Source organism: Microcaecilia unicolor, chromosome 3, assembly GCF_901765095.1.
Source record: "Microcaecilia unicolor chromosome 3, aMicUni1.1, whole genome shotgun sequence".
NCBI lineage: Eukaryota > Metazoa > Chordata > Amphibia > Gymnophiona > Siphonopidae > Microcaecilia > Microcaecilia unicolor.
In genome coordinates this window covers 285,188,783-285,213,622 of record NC_044033.1, presented here as the reverse complement: position 1 = coordinate 285,213,622, position 24,840 = coordinate 285,188,783, and the positions used below count along the sequence as shown (strand labels likewise).

The 24,840-nt window shown below is 40.0% G+C and overlaps 1 protein-coding gene across 1 annotated transcript in view; it reads right to left on the bottom strand.

The window, feature by feature from the left end:
• Positions 1 to 22,968: 22,968 nt before the first annotated feature.
• SIPA1L2 (signal induced proliferation associated 1 like 2) overlaps positions 22,969 to 24,840 on the bottom strand; it is a 922,756-nt gene continuing 920,884 nt past the window's right edge. The window contains exon 20 of the mRNA XM_030198133.1: positions 22,969 to 24,024. Within this exon, the coding sequence (XP_030053993.1) occupies positions 23,878 to 24,024 (147 nt within the window). The 3' untranslated portion in view covers positions 22,969 to 23,877. The remainder of the gene's footprint in view (positions 24,025 to 24,840) is intronic.

The window sequence follows — 24,840 nt, the reverse complement described above, 5'->3', positions numbered from 1 at the left end:
AGAAAACCTTGACCTAGTCTTCATTACTGAAACCTGGATCCATGACCAAAAGGACTCTATAATCCTAGACCTGTGCCGTCCAGGATACAAAATCACACAGTGGACCAGAAAAATCTACCAAAACCATTACTGAGTCCATAACACCCCAACTTGAAATCGCCTCAATCAGAATCCACAACAAAACCCTTCATGACCATTTGAATTGTATCTTGTTTTACAGACCCCCAGGTAACTGGAAAGAAGGCCAGACTAACTTCATGGACTTCATTTCAAATACATGTGTAACCAACTCCAACATACTAGCTTTAGGAGACATCAACCTTCACTTAGAAGACCCAAACTCTATCAATGCACGAGATTGTAAGGAATTCCTCTGCTTATGGGATCTCAAATGGCCACAAATGCAAGTAACCCATGTCAAAGGGCATACACTCGACCTCATCACACACAAGCTTTCAATAGACCAGAACTTCATAATAACAGATATCAAATGGACAGAAACACCCTGGACCAACACAAAAACATTCTGGCAACTGATATACAACAACGAATGGTCAGCACAAACAGATTCCATTTACTACCTCATAGAATGGGACAAAAGATGCTAGATAAAATAGTACCCTTACAAACAAGAACCTCACGCAGGCATAATTTGATGCCATGGTTCAACTATGAGTTGAAAAAACTAAAAACACACTCAAGGAAACTTGAACGAGCATGGAGAAAAACAAAAGATGAACACAAACTCAACACATGGAAACAAATACAAAGAAAATACAAATATGTAATACGGCAGACCAAAAGGGACAGATTACAAAGACACAAAGAAATTATACCAACTCGTGAACAAACTCCTAGACACCAACTCGGTCACTACAACGAATACAGACATCTCATCGGCAGATAAACTCGCTAAGTATTTAAATGAAAAAATTATAAACCTACGCAACACGCTACCTCAAGCCACCACTGAAATCGATCAAGTGATTTGGACCCTACCACTGGAGCATACCCGGCTGACTGGACTTGGCTAAACTTCGCCCTCCTTACCGTCAAAACAGTTACCCAGGCGATTAGCAGGTTCTTCAACACTCACTGTAAACTAGATACCTGCCCCAACTACCTAATGAAATCCGCCCCTGACTGCTTCATAGAAGGCCTCACATCCCACCTAAATTACATGCTTCAGCAAGGTCTCTTCCCCAAGGAAAATGGAAATATCCTACTCACCCTGATACCAAAAGACACCAATAAAAAAACCCAGAAGAAATCACTAACTATCGTCTAGTGGCATCGATCCCATTAACAGTCAAACTGATGGAAAGCATGGTAACCAAACAACTTACAGATTATATAAACAAATTCTCAATACTACACGAATCACAGTCAGGTTTTCGCCCCCTCCACAGCACTGAAACAGCACTCACTCTCCTAGCCAAATTCAAGCAGGAAATAGCAATAGGTAAAAACATCCTTCTCCTCCAATTCGATATGTCTAGTGCATTCGACATGGTAAATCACAATGTATTAATAAGATTACTAGATAAGTTCGGGATTGGTGGAAACATACTTAGCTGGATCAAGGGCTTCCTAACTACAAGAACCTACCAAGTAAAATCAAACTCTAGCATATCATCACCGTGGAAAGCAGACTGTGGAGTACCACAAGGATCACCGCTATCACCAATCCTCTTCAACCTAATATATGGCCCCACTAGCCAAGTCCTTATCCAGCCTAGGTCTTAACCCTTTCATATATGCAGACGATATCATAATACACATTCCATACAAATCCAAACTGACTGAAATCATCAACAAAATCACATTGAGCCAGCAAAAAGGTGGGATAATGTGGGGTACAAATGCGATAAATAAATAAATAAAAACTCAGCTTAAGCATCATGGACTCATGGGCAAATGCATTTCAGCTAAAACTCAGTAAAGAAAAAACGCATTGTCTCATCCTCTCATCCCAACACAGCGCCGACAACTCCACAACTATCAATACCCCAGACTACACCCTTCCTATCTCAGACAGCCTGAAAATCCTCGGCATTACAATAGACCGTAACTTAACGCTAGAGAGCCAAGTGGCTTCCACAACAAAGAAAATGTTCCACTCAATGTGGAAACTGAAATGCTTGAAACAATTCTTCCCGTGGGAAATATTTCGCAACCTGGTACAATCAATGGTACTAAGCCACTTAGACTACTGGAATGGAATTTATGAGGGATGCAAGGAACAGACCTTAAATAAGCTCCAGACCGCTCAGAACACGGCAGCTTATATTTGGAAAAACACAAAGCCTCTCCACGAAAAACTACACTGGCTCCCAATCAAAGAACACATTGCCTTCAAAATCTGCACCCTGGTTCATAAAATTATCTATGGTGAAGCCCCTGGATACATGACAGACTTGATCAACTTACCAACTAGAAACACATCAGAATCAACATGAACATATCTAAATCTGCACTACCCAAGCTGCAAAGGCCTCAAATACAAATCAACTTACGCATTCAGCTTTTCCTACATAAGAACACTACTGTGGAATACACTACCAAAAGCCTTGAAAACGACGCACAACCACCTAAACTTCAGGAAAATACCTAAAAACTAATCCAACCGATCCAACCTAAATGCCTGATCTCTGCGACACAACAAAACTAAAGTACGTAATGGACATAACTCAACTCTTCCGTTGTACGATTCCGTTTTACGTGCCACATGATCTTTATCCTACCACTTAAGCTGTGGAAACGCTATATAGATGATATTTTCATCCTTTGGAAGGGAAACACAGATAGACTCGAGGAATTTCATGGTTGGCTAAATAACCTTGATCCACACCTAAAATTCTCTATGAAATACGATAAAAAAGAAATACCATTTCTAGATATACTTATCAAGAAAGAAACATACTATTTCACAACAACGATATATAGGAAACCCACTGACAAGAACCATTTTCTGCATTTTCAGAACTTCCATAATAGGAGCTTGAAAAAGAATCTACCATATTCACAATTTCTCCGACTAAGAAAACTCTGTAGTAATTATGACGATTTTGAAAATCAAGCAATACCTATGTCAGAAAGATTCCTCTCAAGAGGATATCCTAAAGAACACATCAACAGAGGACTTAACATGGCAAGATCGGCAGATAGAGACACATTGCTACAGAGTCAAGTACAAAGAAAAAATCCTGACATAGTATGCAGCCTGAGGTTTTCAAATTTGTCATCGGATATACAAAAAATTCTAAGAAAGCATTGGCATATCCTAGAGAACCTGGACTGCTTCAAAAATAAACATCTAACTGTAGCGCACACAAGAAACAGAAACATCAAAGAAATTGTGGCTCCCTCTGCTTTGCCTATTATAAAATCAACAGCTAAACCCCCCACTGGACATAACCCATGTGGGTCATGTTCGGTATGTTCATCCTCCATGAGTACTAGCACCTTTATACACCCTATTACAATGAGGCACTATCCATTGAACCATACATCAGATTGTAATACAGAGGGTGTTATTTATCTAATTTTGTGTCCCTGCAACATGATCTACATAGGAAAAACAATTCGAAAAGTAAAAACCAGAATGATAGAACATAGAAGTAATATCAGACGTATGGACACTTCTGCACCATTGGTAAATCACTGTTTGGAACAATCTCACAGCTTCGCCGATCTCCGTTTCTGTGTATTTAAGGTTATATCGAAACCATGGAGAGGTGGGAACTTAGATTCAATGCTGCTTAAACAAGAGCAAAAAACCATCTTTCAGCTGAACACACTATATCCAGCAGGACTCAATGCAGAATTGGACCTTACAGTCTTTTCTTGATTTCTATTTCTGATTTTTATTCCTTTTATATTATTATTATTTTTTTCCTTCATTTTTGATCCTTTCTTCCCCTATTTTTATGTTTCAATAAGGAATATCTGACAAATAGTCTTTTCTATATTAATAACAAAATATTTTAAGATTTAAAGAAAACAATTTTTCTTTTAAAATAATATCCTTTTTTTAGCTCACCATTATTTTATGAAACATCGTATTTGACCACTCACGCACAAACTATGATTTTTGATCAATGCTTTATTTCATTATGTAATATTACTTATTGTTTTTCTTGAAAAATTGACTTAATGTTGAACAATCCAAATTAAATATATTACTCTAACTATGCTTATGCTCACTATTGTTCCACAATTATTCATATCAATATATACTTTCCATCATATCTTCTTAGACTGATAACTATTATGAATACACATAACATACTTAAAAGCACCTTAAATAGTGCTCTGTCTTCTTTAAAATCAATCTTTGCAAAATATGACGTCATCGCGTTAACGTACCAACGACGTTCATCAAATCCCTTACAACGTTTTTTTCTTTAGCGTTTTTCTTTTGCCGCCTTTTTTACCACTTTATATAGAAGGGATTAGACATCAAACCACCATTTATCCTTTCGGACTAAAACAGGAGAAGGCCCCTTTGTCGGAGCCCTTTTCATTCGCGCGATAGCGAAATTAACACAAGTTATTGAGGCTGCCTCCAAAGGTAAGAAAGTTTTTTTCAAAACTGCCATTATCGGCAATCCTAATCTTGGACGTCTCTCCTGTTTTTTCATATATATGTAAGAAATTAGGCACGATACCTATAAGAAGCCACCCAAACAATCGGCTTCATCTGTAACCCTCAAAAAATGCATTCCCAGATATTTAGAAAGGCACTGTTATTATCACATTTCACATATTTAAACACTATTTCTTAAGGGGGCTATAAATGTTCGCCGTTTCCCTTTAAAAATGAAGATACACATAACTTTTCTATTCCTGTTTGTTTATTTATTCTGTATTCATTTTGTAGGCATTTATAACTTGAACTCTGTCTAACTACTATATCTACGAATTGGTAAGCCCACTTCAATGACTTCCATTTATACATACATCGATAACCAAATTGATGACGTCATAACTACTATAAAATTTGGGATTAGACCAATTGCAATATTTTATTCACATTTTCAAAACTAACATACGAACAACACTGTTTCCTCATAGATTTGAATGCATATCTGTTTATATATGTGTATAAACAATTTTATCCCATAAAAATTTTTTATTTACAATTATTTGTCTCACAAATTGCATATTGTAAATTTTTTCATTAGATGTCTGTTCATACTTCTAATTTGTTGACGTCATATTAGATTATTATTATATATTTTTTAATACCCTAAAACTTTAAAGTTTGTTGAAATTGTACACATAAATATTATATGATTGTTGGAACAATATAATCTTACGCATTTTATTAAGTCGATATAACCGTTTGTAATATCAATATTTTTATTTCATTATTTTTTTATATATCATTTTTTTATATATCATTTATGTTTTGATGTTTTTACTATTCTATTTGATATATTTTATTGATGTATTTATATGTTTTTATTAATAGACCCCTGAGGCAGGCGCCTTTTTGGCGCCGAAACACGGCCCGTGTCGGGTCTTTGGCTAATAAAGTACTCCTGTTGTCCAACTCTTGAAGGCCCAGTGTTGCTTTTTTCTCTTTTTGGTTTCTCTCATTGTATCACCCTCTCTGTCTGTACTATACTTACTGGTGAGGGATGGCCTTCAAGAATTGGGACAACGTGCTGAGCTATTCGGAAGAAAGGCTACATAATTTCATGCAGGAACCAGCATTTTTTGAAGATGAAGATGAGGAATCCCTTCAGGATCAATGGAACCAACTTATTGACCTCAAACAAAACTCTGTTAGATGTGAACTACATTATGCAACATTAATTCAATACTGTAGAGTCCAACGCATTCCAAGAGGCCTTAGAATTAACAAGGAACCTCAGCTTTTTAGAGACAACAAACCCTTTATTGAAAAATGGTGCTCCATTTTAAACAAATGCTCTCTTGATCTAATGATACTCCTTATTGAAACATCTAAACAAAAACTGGACGATAACAAAAATGAAATTAAAGAAAAAATAGACATTGTCAAACAGGAAGACCCCAATTTTGATAACAATGCATCAGCACTTGATGCAAAACTAGATAGCTATAAGAGAGATATTAAAAAGACTAAATACGATAAATATAAAAGGGATGAAGAAGACTACAAACATGGTTTTGTCTATCCATGGGTCAACAAAATTAAACCTCCATTAACCAGAATCAGAAATAGATATCAGAAAAAATCATCAACCAATCCACACACTAGCGAGGATCGCATGATGGAAAGAAACTCAGAAGAGGGCATAAACCATAACAGAGAAAGAGCACGTAAAAGAATACGAAGTGATTCAGATGAACTTTTCATCTCACCATGTTCCACTCCCATTAATGACTCCACTCTGATACCAGGTAAACAAAGCAGCTCAACTTTTTTAGACACACTATGGGATATAAAATTCAAAAAGAAAAAAGAAGAGAGACACTACTCTCAACATCCACAATATCAACAATACAAGACCAAAGAAAGGTACCAAGAATACGATCACCACCCAATTCCCAGGATGGAATTTCGAGGAAGAGGGAGAGGACGCGGCAGAGGAAGAGGCAGGACATACTACCAACGTCATCCATCACACAGGAATTAGATATTCCAATTATCAATCTCTCAACAAAAACCCTAACCAATGCAGAAATATCAGTTCTTAAAAAAGGATTAAAATTTGTCCCCTCATGTAACTATGACCCGTTACAAACTAGAATTGACCTAAACAAATTCGAAAGGAAACTTAAGATCCAGCATTTTTTTGGGGACAACTCCATTAATTTAGATCCCTCAGTTGTTAAACCTCCATCGAAATGGCTTACCCCAGGACCTGCTGACCCCATCATATCAACATTTAACCAATGTGTCCTAAGGGATATTGAGACATTAGAAAAAAAGAAAAAAAGACAGTTCTACAACCTTTCAACAGCTGAAAATAAAGCACTGCACGACTTAAAATCTAATGAAGATATCACAATTAAACCAGCAGATAAGGGAGGTGGAATAGTCATTCTAAATACAAGTGACTACATTAGAGAAATCAATCGCCAATTATCTGATACCCAATATTATCACAAATTGGACAATGATCCAACAGAAGAACTTCAAAAAGAAATTAACTTTTGGGTCAATTTTGGGTTCGATTCTGGCTTCCTCACTAACAAAGAAAAAGATTTTCTCATTACAAAACATCCTGTAACCCCTATCATATATACTTTACCCAAGATTCACAAGTCCTTAATTGACCCCCCAGGAAGACCAATAGTATCGGGCATAGGCTCTGTTTTGGAGCCCCTTTCCATTTTTGTGGACACTTTTCTTAGACCTTTCATTCCATTAGTGAAATCCCATATTAGAGATTCTTCCCATATGATCAATTTGCTAGAAGATTATGATGGTGACCTTTCAGAACTAACTATGGTCACCCTAGATTTTGAATCACTTTACACCAATATTCCACAGCAACCAGTTTTAAATATTATCACTGATGTACTAAACGACAGAGAAAATAACCTCAGAGTACCTACGGCCTTTATTATTCAGCTGGCCTCCATAGCTTTACAAGAAAATTTCTTCAGCTTCCAGAAATCCTTCTACAAACAAATAAAAGGCACAGCGATGGGAGCAAGTATGGCAATTCTCTATGTAGCTTTTTTTGAACATCAATATTTAGAAGATCACCCCTTTAAGGAGGAACTTAAGCTGTGGAAACGCTATATAGATGATATTTTCATCCTTTGGAAGGGAAACACCGATAGACTCGAGGAATTTCATGGTTGGCTAAATAACCTTGATCCACACCTAAAATTCTCTATGAAATACGATAAAAAAGAAATACCATTTCTAGATATACTTATCAAGAAAGAAACATACTATTTCACAACAACGATATATAGGAAACCCATTGACAAGAACCATTTTCTGCATTTTCAGAGCTTCCATAATAGGAGCTTGAAAAAGAATCTACCATATTCACAATTTCTCCGACTAAGAAAACTCTGTAGTAATTATGACGATTTTGAAAATCAAGCAATACCTATGTCAGAAAGATTCCTCTCAAGAGGATATCCTAAAGAACACATCAACAGAGGACTTAACATGGCAAGATCGGCAGATAGAGACACATTGCTACAGAGTCAAGTACAAAGAAAAAATCCTGACATAGTATGCAGCCTGAGGTTTTCAAATTTGTCATCGGATATACAAAAAATTCTAAGAAAGCATTGGCATATCCTAGAGAACCTGGACTGCTTCAAAAATAAACATCTAACTGTAGCGCACACAAGAAACAGAAACATCAAAGAAATTGTGGCTCCCTCTGCTTTGCCTATTATAAAATCAACAGCTAAACCCCCCACTGGACATAACCCATGTGGGTCATGTTCGGTATGTTCATCCTCCATGAGTACTAGCACCTTTATACACCCTATTACAATGAGGCACTATCCATTGAACCATACATCAGATTGTAATACAGAGGGTGTTATTTATCTAATTTTGTGTCCCTGCAACATGATCTACATAGGAAAAACAATTCGAAAAGTAAAAACCAGAATGATAGAACATAGAAGTAATATCAGACGTATGGACACTTCTGCACCATTGGTAAATCACTGTTTGGAACAATCTCACAGCTTCGCCGATCTCCGTTTCTGCGTATTTAAGGTTATATCGAAACCATGGAGAGGTGGGAACTTAGATTCAATGCTGCTTAAACAAGAGCAAAAAACCATCTTTCAGCTGAACACACTATATCCAGCAGGACTCAATGCAGAATTGGACCTTACAGTCTTTTCTTGATTTCTATTTCTGATTTTTATTCCTTTTATATTATTATTATTTTTTTCCTTCATTTTTGATCCTTTCTTCCCCTATTTTTATGTTTCAATAAGGAATATCTGACAAATAGTCTTTTCTATATTAATAACAAAATATTTTAAGATTTAAAGAAAACAATTTTTCTTTTAAAATAATATCCTTTTTTTAGCTCACCATTATTTTATGAAACATCGTATTTGACCACTCACGCACAAACTATGATTTTTGATCAATGCTTTATTTCATTATGTAATATTACTTATTGTTTTTCTTGAAAAATTGACTTAATGTTGAACAATCCAAATTAAATATATTACTCTAACTATGCTTATGCTCACTATTGTTCCACAATTATTCATATCAATATATACTTTCCATCATATCTTCTTAGACTGATAACTATTATGAATACACATAACATACTTAAAAGCACCTTAAATAGTGCTCTGTCTTCTTTAAAATCAATCTTTGCAAAATATGACGTCATCGCGTTAACGTACCAACGACGTTCATCAAATCCCTTACAACGTTTTTTTCTTTAGCGTTTTTCTTTTGCCGCCTTTTTTACCACTTTATATAGAAGGGATTAGACATCAAACCACCATTTATCCTTTCGGACTAAAACAGGAGAAGGCCCCTTTGTCGGAGCCCTTTTCATTCGCGCGATAGCGAAATTAACACAAGTTATTGAGGCTGCCTCCAAAGGTAAGAAAGTTTTTTTCAAAACTGCCATTATCGGCAATCCTAATCTTGGACGTCTCTCCTGTTTTTTCATATATATGTAAGAAATTAGGCACGATACCTATAAGAAGCCACCCAAACAATCGGCTTCACCTGTAACCCTCAAAAAATGCATTCCCAGATATTTAGAAAGGCACTGTTATTATCACATTTCACATATTTAAACACTATTTCTTAAGGGGGCTATAAATGTTCGCCGTTTCCCTTTAAAAATGAAGATACACATAACTTTTCTATTCCTGTTTGTTTATTTATTCTGTATTCATTTTGTAGGCATTTATAACTTGAACTCTGTCTAACTACTATATCTACGAATTGGTAAGCCCACTTCAATGACTTCCATTTATACATACATCGATAACCAAATTGATGACGTCATAACTACTATAAAATTTGGGATTAGACCAATTGCAATATTTTATTCACATTTTCAAAACTAACATACGAACAACACTGTTTCCTCATAGATTTGAATGCATATCTGTTTATATATGTGTATAAACAATTTTATCCCATAAAAATTTTTTATTTACAATTATTTGTCTCACAAATTGCATATTGTAAAAAAAAATTTTTTCATTAGATGTCTGTTCATACTTCTAATTTGTTGACGTCATATTAGATTATTATTATATATTTTTTAATACCCTAAAACTTTAGTTTGTTGAAATTGTACACATAAATATTATATGATTGTTGGAACAATATAATCTTACGCATTTTATTAAGTCGATATAACCGTTTGTAATATCAATATTTTTATTTCATTATTTTTTTATATATCATTTTTTTATATATCATTTATGTTTTGATGTTTTTACTATTCTATTTGATATATTTTATTGATGTATTTATATGTTTTTATTAATAGACCCCTGAGGCAGGCGCCTTTTTGGCGCCGAAACACGGCCCGTGTCGGGTCTTTGGCTAATAAAGTACTCCTGTTGTCCAACTCTTGAAGGCCCAGTGTTGCTTTTTTCTCTTTTTGCTTTATCCTACCACAACATCACTTTGTATTTGTTCTCACTGGAGCCGGCAAACGCCTCTCTGGTACTATGTAAGCCACATCGAGTCTACAATATGTGGGAAAATGTGTGTAACAAATAAATACATAAATAAAATTAGTGTATACTGTTAAAGTATCCTATCCTGACCCTGAGGAGGGGGTTTTGTTCTCTGAAAATTAGTCAAAATGTATTAAAATTATTCCGATAAAAAGATTAACTTATTTCCATGCTCTATTTATAAACATTAACACAGCTACAATACTACTTTATCCTAAAGCAAGAAAAGAAACAAAAATTTGTTAGTTTGTTGTCTCTGGTTTCTGCTTTTCTCATCTTCTCTTCACTCTCTCCTTTCCATCCAGCTTCTGCCTTCTCTCTCTCTCTTCCCCTGCCATTCAGTGTCTTCCCTCTCTCTCCTGTCCTCTCCATCCACCATCTGCCCTCTCTCTCTCCCTTCCATCTAGCATCTGCCCTTTCTCTCTGCCCCTTCCATCCACCATCTGCCCTCTCACTCCCATCCATCCAGAGTCTGCCCTCCCTCTCCCTTCCATCCAGGATCTGTCTTCTCTTTCTCTCTCTGCCCCCTCTTCTCAGCCCCAAGTTCCAGCCCCATTATCCCACCTGCCCCTAGTTCCAGCCCCAGCCCACTTCTCCCACCTGCCTCCCTTTTCAGACCCCAGTTCCAGCCCCATTATCCCACCAGTCCCCAGTTTCAGCTTAGTTTCAGCCTTTTTCTCCCACCAGTCCTTGCGCTTTAGCCACAGCCACTTTCTCCCTGTCCCCATTTCAGCCCCCAGTCCTCACAGTTTTAGCCCCTGCCCCTTTTTAGCCCCCAGTTCCAGTCCGTATAGCAGTTCAGGGTAATGGCTGCCAGAGTCCGTAGGGGCCATCATACTCGTTAATCATAACCGCCCCTTAGACAACTCCGCATCCCTCTGCGTTCTCTGAGGTCTTTATCCCAATGAGTAAGTTTATGGTCTTTCATGCCAGCCCTTGTTCAAGTCACAACGTATAACAAATCTCAGTCACATGCAATCATTCTCAGTATACTGCACCATCTGGGTCCACATTACCCTGCTGCTTCTGCTTCACTTCAGAGTGGTCACAAAGGTTTCCAGAGCCGTTGACTCAGTAAAAAACAAGGTCTTATTCTCGTGCAGCACTTGCACCATCGCTGGGTACATCAATGACGGCCCATAATCCTCCGTTGTTCCGCAACCGTCGCTGAGTAGTCCTGAAAAGCATGATTTTCGTGCCTGGTTTGCGTTGGTGTGCATGCAGGATGGCTTCCTTATCCATATAATTCAGCAACTTCGCCAGAACTTGTCTGGGCCTGCTGTCAGCCGCCCTCTCTGCCCCCACTCTGTGTATGCGTTCCACTTGCGGAGTTTTCCCGCCAAAGTCTAGAGCCACTGTTCCACAAACTGTCTGAGCTCCGCTGCTTTAACTGCTTTAGGGAGGCCCACAATCCGAAGATTGTTTCTCCTGCTGCGGTTCTTTAAATCATCCGCTTTTTGTTCTGTTTGCATTTTCGCTCCAGTGCTGCTATTCTGCCGCTCGTGCCCGCAGCCGTGTCCTCGCACTGCGATACCGGATCTTCGACATGCTGCAGACGGGCACTCTGTCACTCCAGTGCTTCCCGAATCTGATCTACGGAGGACTGCAATTTGGACAGCTTTTCCTCCAACACCACCACCATCTTGCTCTGTTCAACGCAAGCACTTTTCTTCCTCCGCGGGGTCTTAGCGGGCATACCCTGCTAATTTTCGGGTCGTGGGAGCTCTAGGGAGTGTCTAGGGGTGTCTTTCGGCACCCGGTTCTCACTTTCGCGTTCTTATCTTCCCCGTTTGGGAGTCACTGCGGGGGGAGTTCTCGATTTATATCGCCGGGTTATTGGTATTCAGGTCGGAGCCGGTGTTTCAGGCGTCCGCTCAGCTCCGCGTCATCACGTGACCGAGTTTCAGTTTCAGCCTAAAATGCACTGGCATTTTCAGTCTAAACCTGAACCTGGATTTTGGGCTGGTTTTGGTGCCGAAACCAAAACCGAAACTTGGTCAACGTCTAATCTTAAGAACAGTTGCAATACTGGGTCAGATTAAAGGTCCATCTAGCCCCATCTAGTTCTTTTTCTAACAATGGCCAATGCAAGACACAAGTACCTGGTAGAATCCCCAAAATAGCAAGATGTCATTCTATTTATCACTAGGGATATGCAATGACTTTTCTCAGGTCTATCTTAATAACAGTTTATGGACTTTACCTCCAGAAATTTGTCCTAAACTTTTTTAAATACACTAATTGCATTTATCACACATCTTTTCAGTGCATAGACTACAGACTCGCACACCCAATAAATAAATATAATATGTCAGAGTGAACAGCTACACAGCTTCTGGTTGCAGGTAGAAAATATTCATGGCAGTCTCTTGCCTCCCTTGCACAGACTGCAGCCCCACAATGCACAGAGACAGAACAACAGAACAAAAAGATGAAGAAAAAGAAAAAAGCAAAGCTCTTAGAAAAGACTCCTCTAAAAAATACCAGTGTGTACTTACAATTATACTCTTGCTTTGCCCAGGGCTGAATCTGTCCAGAGTAACCAATCTGAACATATACACATATACAGAACCTGGCCAGGGTAACATGCACAGAAAGGAATATTTCTCTCCCTCAGGCCTCTGGCTGGGGGATTCGGTGGCAAAGCAGTGTAAACAGATAAGAAAAAGAGATGTGAGGTCTTGGACACCTAGGGAAGGGCCTCTGAAAAGCCCAATTCACAGCCTATGTGGGTCCAATTTCCAATGACAACAGCAGGTTTGCTATTCTGCATCATTCCAACTCTTGGAAATTGGGGTCACAAATGCGCCCAATGCATCTGATCATAAGCAGATATATCATAAGCATGATACGTATTGCAAAGCTGCCTGTCTGGGTGTCTGGAGATCACCTGAAGTATCTCTAATTCATATTATTCTTCTTGAAATTTCCTTGTCTACATTGGGGACAGTTTCAAGGGAAAGTTTATTCCCTGCACATTTGGAAGAGTTATTATGTGCGGAAGAAGTTAAGAAAAATGGAAATTCTTAGGGGAGAAGTTATTAATGATAGCTCTATGTGAGTAATGTGGGCATGATTAGTAATGGGCTAATAATTAAGTAGCAATGCTTTTGCTTTGTTACTTATATTATTTTCTTATTTCTTTCTCTCTCCTCACAACTGTATAATGTAATTTCTAATTTTCTTCCTGGCTTATAGTTCTTTGTTTCTTCATTGTATCATTTTTTTGAAAATTAATAAAAAGAAGATAAATTTAGATTGGGAAAATTTGCACTTGCACTTGTTACAACTCTGTGTGCTTACACATACAAGCCATTGAATGATGGCCACTTTTTTAAAAATGTATTTTCTTGTAAAATGGCTGTTCCAGCTGTACATGCCAGCAAATACATATATATTCATGCACATCTTTTATATGTATTTTACAAAAGGCTCTGTGTTTAGAGGGCTTTTTGTAAAACAGGTTGAAAATTGTGAATATGTAAAATGGGTCTTTACTTGTGGCTTTGCCAATTTTTGTTGGCTGGTGGTGCTTTGTAGATTTGCTCTTGAAGCAGGGGCGTAGCCACGGGTGGGCCTGGGTGGGCCCAGGCCCACCCACTTTCCGTCCAGGCCCGCCCGCCCACGTCGCTCGCAGAAATTCGTTGTCCTCCCCAGTCCCCGCCAGCGCTGCATTCTTTTCTTCGATCGTCGCCGGCAGCGCTGCCATTCACACAGGCAGCTCCACCCCACTTTGTCGCGTCCATCTGGCCCTACGTACACAGGAAGTGCATCAAAGTGGGCCGGATGGATGCGGCAGAAGGGAGCAAAGCTGCCTGTGTGAATGGCAGCGCTGGCGGCGACGATCGAAGAAAAAAATGCAGGGACTGAAGCTGCCTCGTCTCTTCTGCTGCGCCGGTTGAAAGGGTTGCTGGCAGCGTGTAAGAATCACTGCTGCTGGCTGAGTCTCACCTGAAATCCTTCCCTCTGCCATGTCTTCCCCCCCAACTATGAAGTAATTTCCTGGGAGGAACGCACAGCAGAGGGAAGGCTTCTGGGTCATCAGCAGCAGTGCAGCAATTCTCTCTCTTACATGCTGCCAGCATGGAGGGGGGTTTGGAGAGAAGATAAAATTGTTGGGCTGCTTGGGCATGGGAGTGGAGGGGAGGGAAAGAAAAGAGATGCTACACAGGGGGTGTAGGAGTGAGGGAAATTGTTAGGGAGGGGAGGGAGAGATGCAGGGGGGTGTAGGAGAGGGAGACATGCATGGGAGAGTAGAAGAAAGGGGATCATTATTGGGATATGGGGGGAGAGAGAGGGATAATTGCTGGATGTAGGGTGGGGAGGGAAGGAGAAATGTTGGACCTGGGAGGAAGGGGAGGAAAAGGTACTGCACAGGGGAGAGAGGGATGAAGGAGAAATGTTACATGGAAGAGATGCTGCAAGGGGGGAAATAGATGTTAGACTTGGGATGCAAGGGTGAGAGAGAAGAGGAAAAGAGGGAACAATGTTAACCATGAGGGCAGAGGAGGAGGAAGAAGGAGGGAGATGTAGGATCCAGGGGTAGAAGACAGTGAGGGAGAAATGCTGGAATGTGGGTGGGATGGAAGAGGGGGAGAATTGCTGGCCCCTGGGGGAAGGTGCAAGAGGAAAGAGAGAAAGGACAGGAAGATGCTAGGAGGGGATAGAGGGTGGAGAGAGGAGAAAGAGGGAGCAGATGCTGGGCTAGAAGGGTTGGAAGGAGGCAGACACTGGGATGTGGAACCATGTGGAAGGCCAAGGGGGTGGTAAGGAAATGAACAAGAGGATGATAGTGATTACGGGGAGTAGATTGAAGATGGAAGGCTGGAGGAGGAATGAGATGGGGAATAGGAGAGCTAGTGGGTGAAAGAAGGAGATGGAAATCAGATAGGTATCTGAAAAGTAAAAAGGAAAAGGATTAGAAGATGAAATTTGAGTGGACAGAGAGCAGGAAAGAAAGAAAAAAGATAGGAAAGAGCTAAAATGAAACAAACATCAATATGTCAGTGTAGTGAGGGAATGGAATGAGAGTGGAGAAAAGACAAATGAAGAGCAGCTGCTTGAAGGAGAATTAACAGAAAGACAGGAAAGTGGAAAAGAGAAACTTGAACCAACATAATGGAAAAATAAAATGACCAGACAACAAAGGTAAGAAAGACATTTTATTTTGAATTTATTAACTGAAATTTGTTAGCTTGAGAAATGTGCACAGCGGATATCATTTTATTGTGTTCAGTAGAAAAAAAGAAATATATTTATGATTTTATTTCTCCACTGTAATATGCCGAGGTTCCGAGTTCAATTTTTGTCTACATATTTTTATTTCTAATTTGTGATCCCTTGTTCTGTATTTGGTGAGAGTCTGGGCCCTAGCATGTCTAACAGTAGTCCCGACCCTTGCTAAAGCTGGTGGGGATCCCCAACCTACATCAGCTGAGGACCTCCTCTAAAAGCAGCTAAAACTCCCTTCTACTAAGCTTGGCAGATGGCGGCCACATCCTTGAGCCACCGATAACTAAGCATGCATGGGGTGTCAGCATCGGTGACTCAAGGCATTGTTGCTATTGCTGCCTGCCAAGCTTGGTAAAAGGGATTTGTGGCTGTCTTCGGAGGAAGTTTTCAGAGCTTGGGGATCTTTATGAGCTAAAGTATATTTTGAATTGGGAGGTGCCAGGGGAGATGTGGAGAGTGCGGGGAGGAGGGGGCGGAGACAGAGAGAAAAATTTGTGCCCACCCACTTTGGGCTCAGGCCCACCCAAAATTGGCTGTCTGGCTACGCCACTGTCTTGAAGTCTGTTTGTAAGAAACCTAAAATCATGTGTGGCATTTTCAGAACTTGCATGTGACCTTCCTATAAGAAGCTACTAATGTTTCAGGTTAACTGGAGATAATATGAACATATCATTAAAAATTCAGGCTCAGAATCCACACCCAATCAATCATAAATAACTTTGTAATATTTATGTTTAAATCTCTTTATTAACTCACAATGTACACTCATAATACTTTAACCAATGCAATCAGTTATTACCAATTTGTCAAAATTATTCTCACTTCTTTTCTCTTTTCTTCAGTTTATCCCCCTTCCTTCCCCCCCCCCCCAATCAGCTCTCTTTCTTTACAGTTCCTATTGATTTAGAAGTGAACATTGTTATAAGACAAGCATCTTCCTGTTTCAGTGATAATAATAAACACATACAACAACGTAACATTGATCCACTGCTAATTATTCCATCATCAAGTCTCCTGTTTCTTCCCATTGCCCTCCCACTGCCCTCCCCCCTACCTATCCCCTTTCATTCCCTCCCCCAACTTCTCCCGTAACCTTCCCCTCAATGTCCTTGTAATTTATCAGTCGGGTAGTCTTATAGATTCAATAAGTGACTTCTGGCTGCGGGAGTCATAGTGTTCCAAAAAGGTGACCACACCAATTGCAATTCCTCTCCTGCATCCGAGTCCATGTCTTTTATTCCAATACGTTCCAAGCGTAACATCCTCATCATTGTTGTCCGCCACTGCGATAACGTGGGGTATTTATTTGTCAACCATTCCTGCAATATAACTTGTCGTGCCACAATGATTGCTTTATTGATAAACATTTTATATCCTTTTGGAATTGGGTGTCCCAAATCTGGCTGTCCAAAGAGTAGTGCCGGTTCGCATTTCCATCTGTTCTTCCATAGTTTGGAAATATATTGCACCACGGTTTCCCAAAACTTGAATATGCCTTCACACGACCAAAACATGTGGCCTAAAGTTGCCCCACCGCCTCCACATTTTGGGCATGCTCCCCAAGGGGAGAGCCCCATATGAAAGGCCCGTCTTGGTGGAATATAGAGCCGAAGTGCAAATTTATATTGTTGCTCCCAGTGTATTGGCCAGGCCGATCTGCTTCTGATAGACAAAATGTATGATTTAATGGTCTCCGATGATATGGTTAAAGTTAAGTCTTGTTGCCAGGAGTTGACTAGTTTACCATAGTCCAGTTCTGGCATTGTGTCCCTTATGTGTCTGTGGTGAAATGAAAGGGGCACTTTGTCCTGAGCCCCCAATGTAAAGGCTGTTGACAGTTCTTTCTGAACATCCTCTGCCAGATCTTCCCAGGGCAAGGATGATACATAGTGATGTAGTTGTCCATAATAAAATGCATCTCTGTCCGGCAGGGCAAATTCTGCCTGCAAGTCTGAGAATGGTTTCATTCTGCCCTCTTCTGTAACTACCTGTAATATATATTTTATGCCTTTCTCATCCCATCTGCGAAAGACTGAGTACATTTGCCCTGGGGGAAATGCTACGTTACCACAAATCGGTAAGTATGGAGTGTTTTTTGTAGAGAATTTGTGCATTTTACATATCCACCTCCACGCCGCCCTGGCTACCTGTATTATCTGAGTTGATTTCAATAAATTTGGTATTCTTGCCCCCGTAACATGCAAGTAGTTACTAAAGTGAACCCCTGATGTCAATCTCTGTTCTAGTTCTGTGTTAGAGTATTCTTGTGTTTTCCGAAACCAGTCGTTTACATGTCTCATGCCACAAGCCACATTTAGCCATCTAAGATTAAGGAGCCCCAGCCCCCCATATTCCACTGGGATCTGAAGTGTTTCTATGGGAAGCCGTGCTCTTTTCCCCCTCCATAGAAAACGTTGGAGCATAGCATTTAATTGTCTTTCATCTGTCTTTTTCAAATACAATGGTAATGTTTGCAATACATATAACCACTGGGGTATTACCATCGTATTATACAGTGCAATTCTTCCCCCCAATGAGAGAGGCAAGGGAGTCCAAGCCCGCAATCTCCCCTCCGTTCCTCTAATAAGCCTACGGACATTAGATTCATACAAAGTAGTAAGATCAGAGGGAATATACACTCCTAAATATTTGAGCTCTCTATGTGCCAACTGTAATGGCAATCTGTGTTCGGTAAGAGTTCTAGTTTTCGGCCCTAAGACGAGGACCGTCGATTTGCCCTTATTTAGTTTAAAACCTGACAGCTGGCCATATTGGCCTATGTTGTCTAATAATTTGTCCAGGGAGTGATCTGGATTAGTCAGAGTTAGTAATAAGTCATCAGCATACGCCAAGGCTTTTATTTCCTGGCCTGTTATTGGAACTCCCTCTATTTCTGCAGCAAATTTTAACGTCCGGAGCAGTGGTTCCAGTGCAATTACAAATAATAGGGGGGACAAGGGACATCCCTGTCTCGTCCCTCTCCCAATGGCAAACGCCGGCTCACTTATCCCATTCACTATCACCTTCGCTTCTGGGCCACAATATAGGGTTTCCACTGCTTTCACGAACCATCCTTGAATTCCCATATGACCCAGTGTTTGGAACAGCCAATCCCAGCGCACCTGGTCGAAAGCTTTTTCAGCATCCAAGCTGATCACCATGGCCGAGTCTCTAGCCTCCAAACACGCTGCCATTGCTACTAGAAGCTTTCTTACATTGTGGGTTGCTTGTCTGCGTCTAACGAACCCTACCTGTTCAGGCCCTATAAGGACGGGAAGCCATTGAGCCAATCTTTCTGCCAGCACTTTTGCGAGTATTTTGACATCTAAATTAAGTAGGGAAATGGGCCTATATGAGCCTACCTCCTCAGGTGGTTTTCCCGGCTTTGGTATTAATGTAATATGTGCCGTATTCATAAATTTAGGGAAGGTTCCCTCCTGTATCACTTCCTCATAAAACTCCAATAAGGGTATCATCGCACCTGGGGGCAGCATTTTATAGTATTCCCCCGTAAAGCCATCAGGCCCTGGGGCAGAATGTTGCTTTAGGGATTTCACAACTGCTTGGATTTCTGACAATGTGAGGGGGCCGTTCAATGTTTCTAAGCCTGCTGGGGGAATCCTATCCAACCCTGCCTTGGCCAAGTATTCTGAAAGTTGAGTACCCTGCGGCCCATGCTCTACAGAATAAAGATTTGAAAAATAGTCAGTAAATAGCTGCCCTATCTCCTTCCTGCATGTTGTAATGTTACCATTATTATCTTTTAAGGCTGCCACCGTTCTAGGACCTCCCCAGTTTTTTATTACCCGCGTCAGTAAGTTCCCTGTGCGATTTCCAAATCTCTGCAATTTATATTTATAATAGAGCAAAGATCTGTTTTCCTGGTCATGCAGCAGCGCATTGAGTGCTATCTGAGCAGCCTTCAGTGTGTCTAGTGAGTCTTGATTGGGGCGTTGTATATGTGCGCGTTTCGCCTTCTTCATCTGCTCTTCAAGTAATAAAATACCTTGTGCTCTTTTCTTCCTTTTCAGGCTAGTGTATGCAATTATCTCCCCCCGTAACACTGCTTTTGAGGCTGACCAAAATAGCGTAGGTTGTGTGTGTGCATGTATATCGTTATTCAAAGCATACTCTTCCCATTTGGCCTTTATATAAGCCTTAAATTTGGGGTCTGTGTATAAATATGTTGGGAACCTCCAACCTCTGCCCCCCATGTCGTCTGCCGGCATGACCAAGTCCACCCAAACCAGAGTGTGATCGGATATCTCCTCCGGACCTATAGTTGCGGTTTTTACTAGGTGGAACATTCTCCGGTCTATCAAAACATAATCTAGTCGAGACAAGGTACCATGTGCTCTAGACCTATGGGTATAATCTCTTTCCCCAGGGTGCAGTGTTCTCCAGGCGTCAATTAGCCCCAAAGTTTGGGAGAGTTTATCAAATTCTTGCATACGTTGACCTGTATAGTGGCAGGATGTGGGATTAGTGCTATCTTGTTCTGGGTCTGCGACCATGTTAAGGTCCCCCATCACCACGATCTGCTTTGGCTGGTATTCAAGACATTGGCCTATTATCATGTTAAAGAATTTTGGATCACAGAGGTTAGGCCCATAAATTCCCACCAAAATAAATTCAATGCCCTGCAACCATATTTGTATTATAATATAGTTCCCTTGATCCCCTTTTGCCAACAATTTGGCCCTATATTGCAACCCCTTGCAAAATAGGACTGCTACGCCCCCTCTCCGCCCCTGTGGGGAAGCCGCATAACACTCTCCCACCCAGAGCCTTTGCAATTTGGCATGTTCTAGGTCTGTAAGCCTTGTTTCCTGCAGGCATACTATATCAGCTTTATGCCTCTTTAAAGCCGTCAATATTTTCGCCCTCTTTATGGGGGAGGTGATGCCTCCCACATTCCATGTGATTAACCTGGCTGGCATAACATATGTTGTGTATGATTTCCTAACAAACTTGTCCCATTCTTCTGTATTGACCTTCTACCCCTGTCTCCACCAAATATATTCATTGTGTGATTTTGTGCATCTTGTCTTGGTGTGTTTTTATTCTGCTCCAACAGCCTCAGTCTTTCGCCCCTAATTTGCCTCCCTCTTACTTTCTGTAATCTTCTTATTGGAACCCTTTTATCTTTCCTTACTTGAATCCCCGACATTTCTTCTATCCCTCCCCCCCTTATCCCTTTCCCTTTCCCCCCTCTTTGCTCCGTAGGCTTACCCACGGATTAAGACTCCCTTAGTCGGCGAGGGGCCCCCCGCTCCTTGTTGTCTCAGAGTAATACTTTACAGGCATAACATTATATACATCACCAAATATTCTTGCCCTCCGGACAGTCCATCTATGTCCCGCTGCTTAGTTTATTTTCTGACATAAATGCCCGTGATTCCACAACCGATTGAAAATGATGCCACTTTTCCTGGTGCATTATCTTCAAGTGCGCCGGGTACATGAGTGCAAATTTTATTTTATTTTTGGCCAGTTCAGAGCAAACCGGATGGAATGCTCGCCTTTGTTCTTGAACCTTCTGTGAGTAGTCTTGAAATATCATTATTTGTTGACCTTCAAAACGCAAATTGTCTCTCTTTAAACGGAATCCTCTAAGAATCTCCACTTTATGTCGAAAATTTAAAATTTTTGCCACAACTATTCTCGGGCGTTGTGAGTTCTCCATTTTCTTTCCCACTCTGTGTGCCCTTTCGATAGTCATAGTGCCCATGGAATCGGTTAGCGCCAGTTCTTTTGATAACCATGTCTCTAACCAATCAGTCAGGTTCCGCTCTGGCACTCTCTCTGGGATCCCTACGATCCTGATGTTATTGCGCCGAGAGCGGTTTTCTAAATCCTCTAGTTTTTCAGCTTGTTCTGCGAGTTGTTTTTCCAGTTGCGTAATGTCCGGGCCCCATGCGCGGGAATCGTCTTCCAGCGCGGAGACTCTCACTTCCAAATCGCCAGTTCTCGTTTCTAGGCCGTCCAGCCCAACTTGTATAGTTTCTAACTTCTCAGACAAAGCGTCCCAACGGGGATTCAGGGCACGGATCACCGCCGCCGTTATTTGTTCTAACTGTTGATCTGTGAATATTGGGGCCGGTTGCGGCGCCAAATCCGCCATCTTGTTTTCTCCGCTCGCTACCTTGCCCCGTGTCTTCGCGCTGGATTTCTGCGCCATCTCGGTAGGTGATTTACCTAAATATTTTTCCATGCGGTCTGGTATTCGAATGGAGGGCTGTCCGGAGGAATTGTTCGCCGTTTTAGGCAATTTTTATATCGTTTTGGAGCGGGTACACCCGGAGCCTCAAGCCGCTGCTGCCGCCTCGCTCACCGCATGACCGGAAGTTCACTTTGTAATATTTATTAAAAAATAAAAAAGCAAAATGTATTTTTGTGTCAAATAAAATAGTTAAAAATGTTAAAGCATAAAACAAATGACTTGTGTACTAGCAGCATCCAATTATTAGACTTCTTTTTAGAATTCCTCCAATACAGTCCTATCAAGCTAGACCATTACTGCTTGCAGCCGACTGTTGTAACAGTGCAGATGAAACACAAATTTATAAATTTAACAATTCAAGGTTAAATAAATTTAAATAAAAGTGTTAAAAACAAGACACCTGATCAAAGCTTATATACAAAGATAAACCCATGTGGCTACTACTACTACTACTATTTAGCATTTCTATAGCGCTACAAGGCATACGCAGCGCTGCACAAACATAGAAGAAAGACAGTCCCTGCTCAAAGAGCTTACAATCTAATAGACAAAAAATAAAGTAAGCAAGTATAATCTCCACCAGACACTGGGACCCTTTTACTAAAGCTTTGAGTGTGCTAATGTTAAATGTTAAGCACTTTATACCTATGGGCTTCTGAGCAATTAGCGCACCTTAAATTTTAGGAAAAGGGCCCCACTGAGTAATAATTTGTAAGTTTAACATTGGATGAATATGGATTGGTGGAGATAGTCTATTCTTGGTAGGAATTTGCATTTCACAAGCAAATTGGGGATAGTATTTAGAATAAATTCAAATGTGTTTAAAACATATTACCTATAATTAATCAGCATGGTTTTTTAAAAATATCTAATAGGTGAAACACTTTCCTTCCATGTGCAATTATCTTTTTCACCAATTAAATGGCAACTTACAGACAAATTCTGCACTGCAAAAATACCCCATAATTTTACTTTTTTTTTGCCATAGAATCTACCCTCAGGCAGCTGCAGAAAACTATGAGGCCTTCAATATATGTTAAGCAGTGTAAGATCTATTTTAGCTGAGTTTTTACAAAATAATTAAACACAGTTGGCCACCCAGTGAGCCATTACAAGGCGTGTATTAAATATTTTGAAAGTACCAAAACACTAAATAATCAGGAACCATTTGTTCCTACAATTGAATAACCCCTCTAAGGTATAACTGCTGCATCCAAACTAGTCTTAAACATGTCTGTGCTACGTTTTAAAACAAAGCTTTGTGACTACTCACTATACAACTGTTCTTATTGCTATGGCACTGAGACCGTGGAAATAAACTACTGTATACAAAAAAATAGAGCACCTTTGAACATTAAATTCTATTTCTGCTTCTTTCTCTTATATATATAGCTATATATATATATTTTTTTTTTAATATATATTTTCAGTACTTAAGCCCAAGCTAATGTGCACTACTTTAACATCTTCACCAGAACAGTTGAAATACAAAAATTAAACCCAATATGTTTCTGTTGAGGTAAGTCCAAGCTAGAGCATCACTTCTAAGAAAAAAAAATATTTTACATTCATTACCACAACAGATGTCTATGTCTTGATTTCTCAGAGTGTGAGTGAGGTTATTCCATGACCTCTGCCCTTTACACAGACAAAGCTGAATAGAAGACTGGGCTAAAAACGCATCTGTAACTGAGTGATCACCATCAGTCAGATTGGTGCTGCCAGGTCATAAGCCATGTAGTTCATCTAGCACTTTCAAAGGCCTTCAAAAATTAGGATTTCTTATCAATGGTACTGAAGAACCATTCTGTAAATTTTCTTAGTTGAGCAGATGCTGTCTGAGACTCCTCTTGAAGTCTCATGTTGTCTTGTCGCAAATGCTGAACCTCCGCCTGCAGCACAGCTTTATCTTCTTTTTCCTGGGAAAGAGAGAAGTGGGGTACAATATGTAACTGATGTCAAAAGGCTTACTTTCAGTTCTGTTGAAATTAATACATCCTTGTGTTTGCAATCTCTATTTCAAAACTGTCAACAGTTGGAGTTCCCTCAACTGCAATCAGATGAGACTTTAAGGGGAAAATTGCACTGATAAATATCCAAAGAAAAGGGTGTATTTTTTGTACAAATGAAATGATGCAAATTGTCACTCTTTTCACATGATAATATTGGCCAGTATTTTGCTCCTTTTGGCTCATAGGGTAAAATATGTACAATATTGGGGGAATTCTATAAATGGCACTCAAAAACAGGCAATGAAAATAAACTGGTGCTACGTGCTATTCTATAAAGAGTATGTGCCCTTTTTAGAATAGCACTTAGTGCTGATTCCTGCGTCTAACTGCTGAGACCTGGTGTAAATGCTCACAAAAAAAGCAACACTGGGCCTTCAAGACTGAGACAACAGGAGTGATTTATTGATAAGTGACCCGACACGGGCCGTGTTTCGGTGTGAAACAACGCCTGCCTCAGGGGTCTAACAACAAAACATATAAAACATACAAATCATCATAGAAAATGAACAAATAATTAAAAAATAGGTTCACTGAGATTTCTTTCAGTTCCTCCACATCATCACCTTTGAAAACCATTTTTGGTGCAGGTAGATCTCTTAAATCTTCTTCCATAAAGAATGAAGCAAAGAATTAATTCAATCTATCCACTATGGCCTTGTCCTCCTTGAGTGCCCTTTTTGCTGCTTTATGATCTAATGGTCCCATGGATTCCTTTACAGGCTT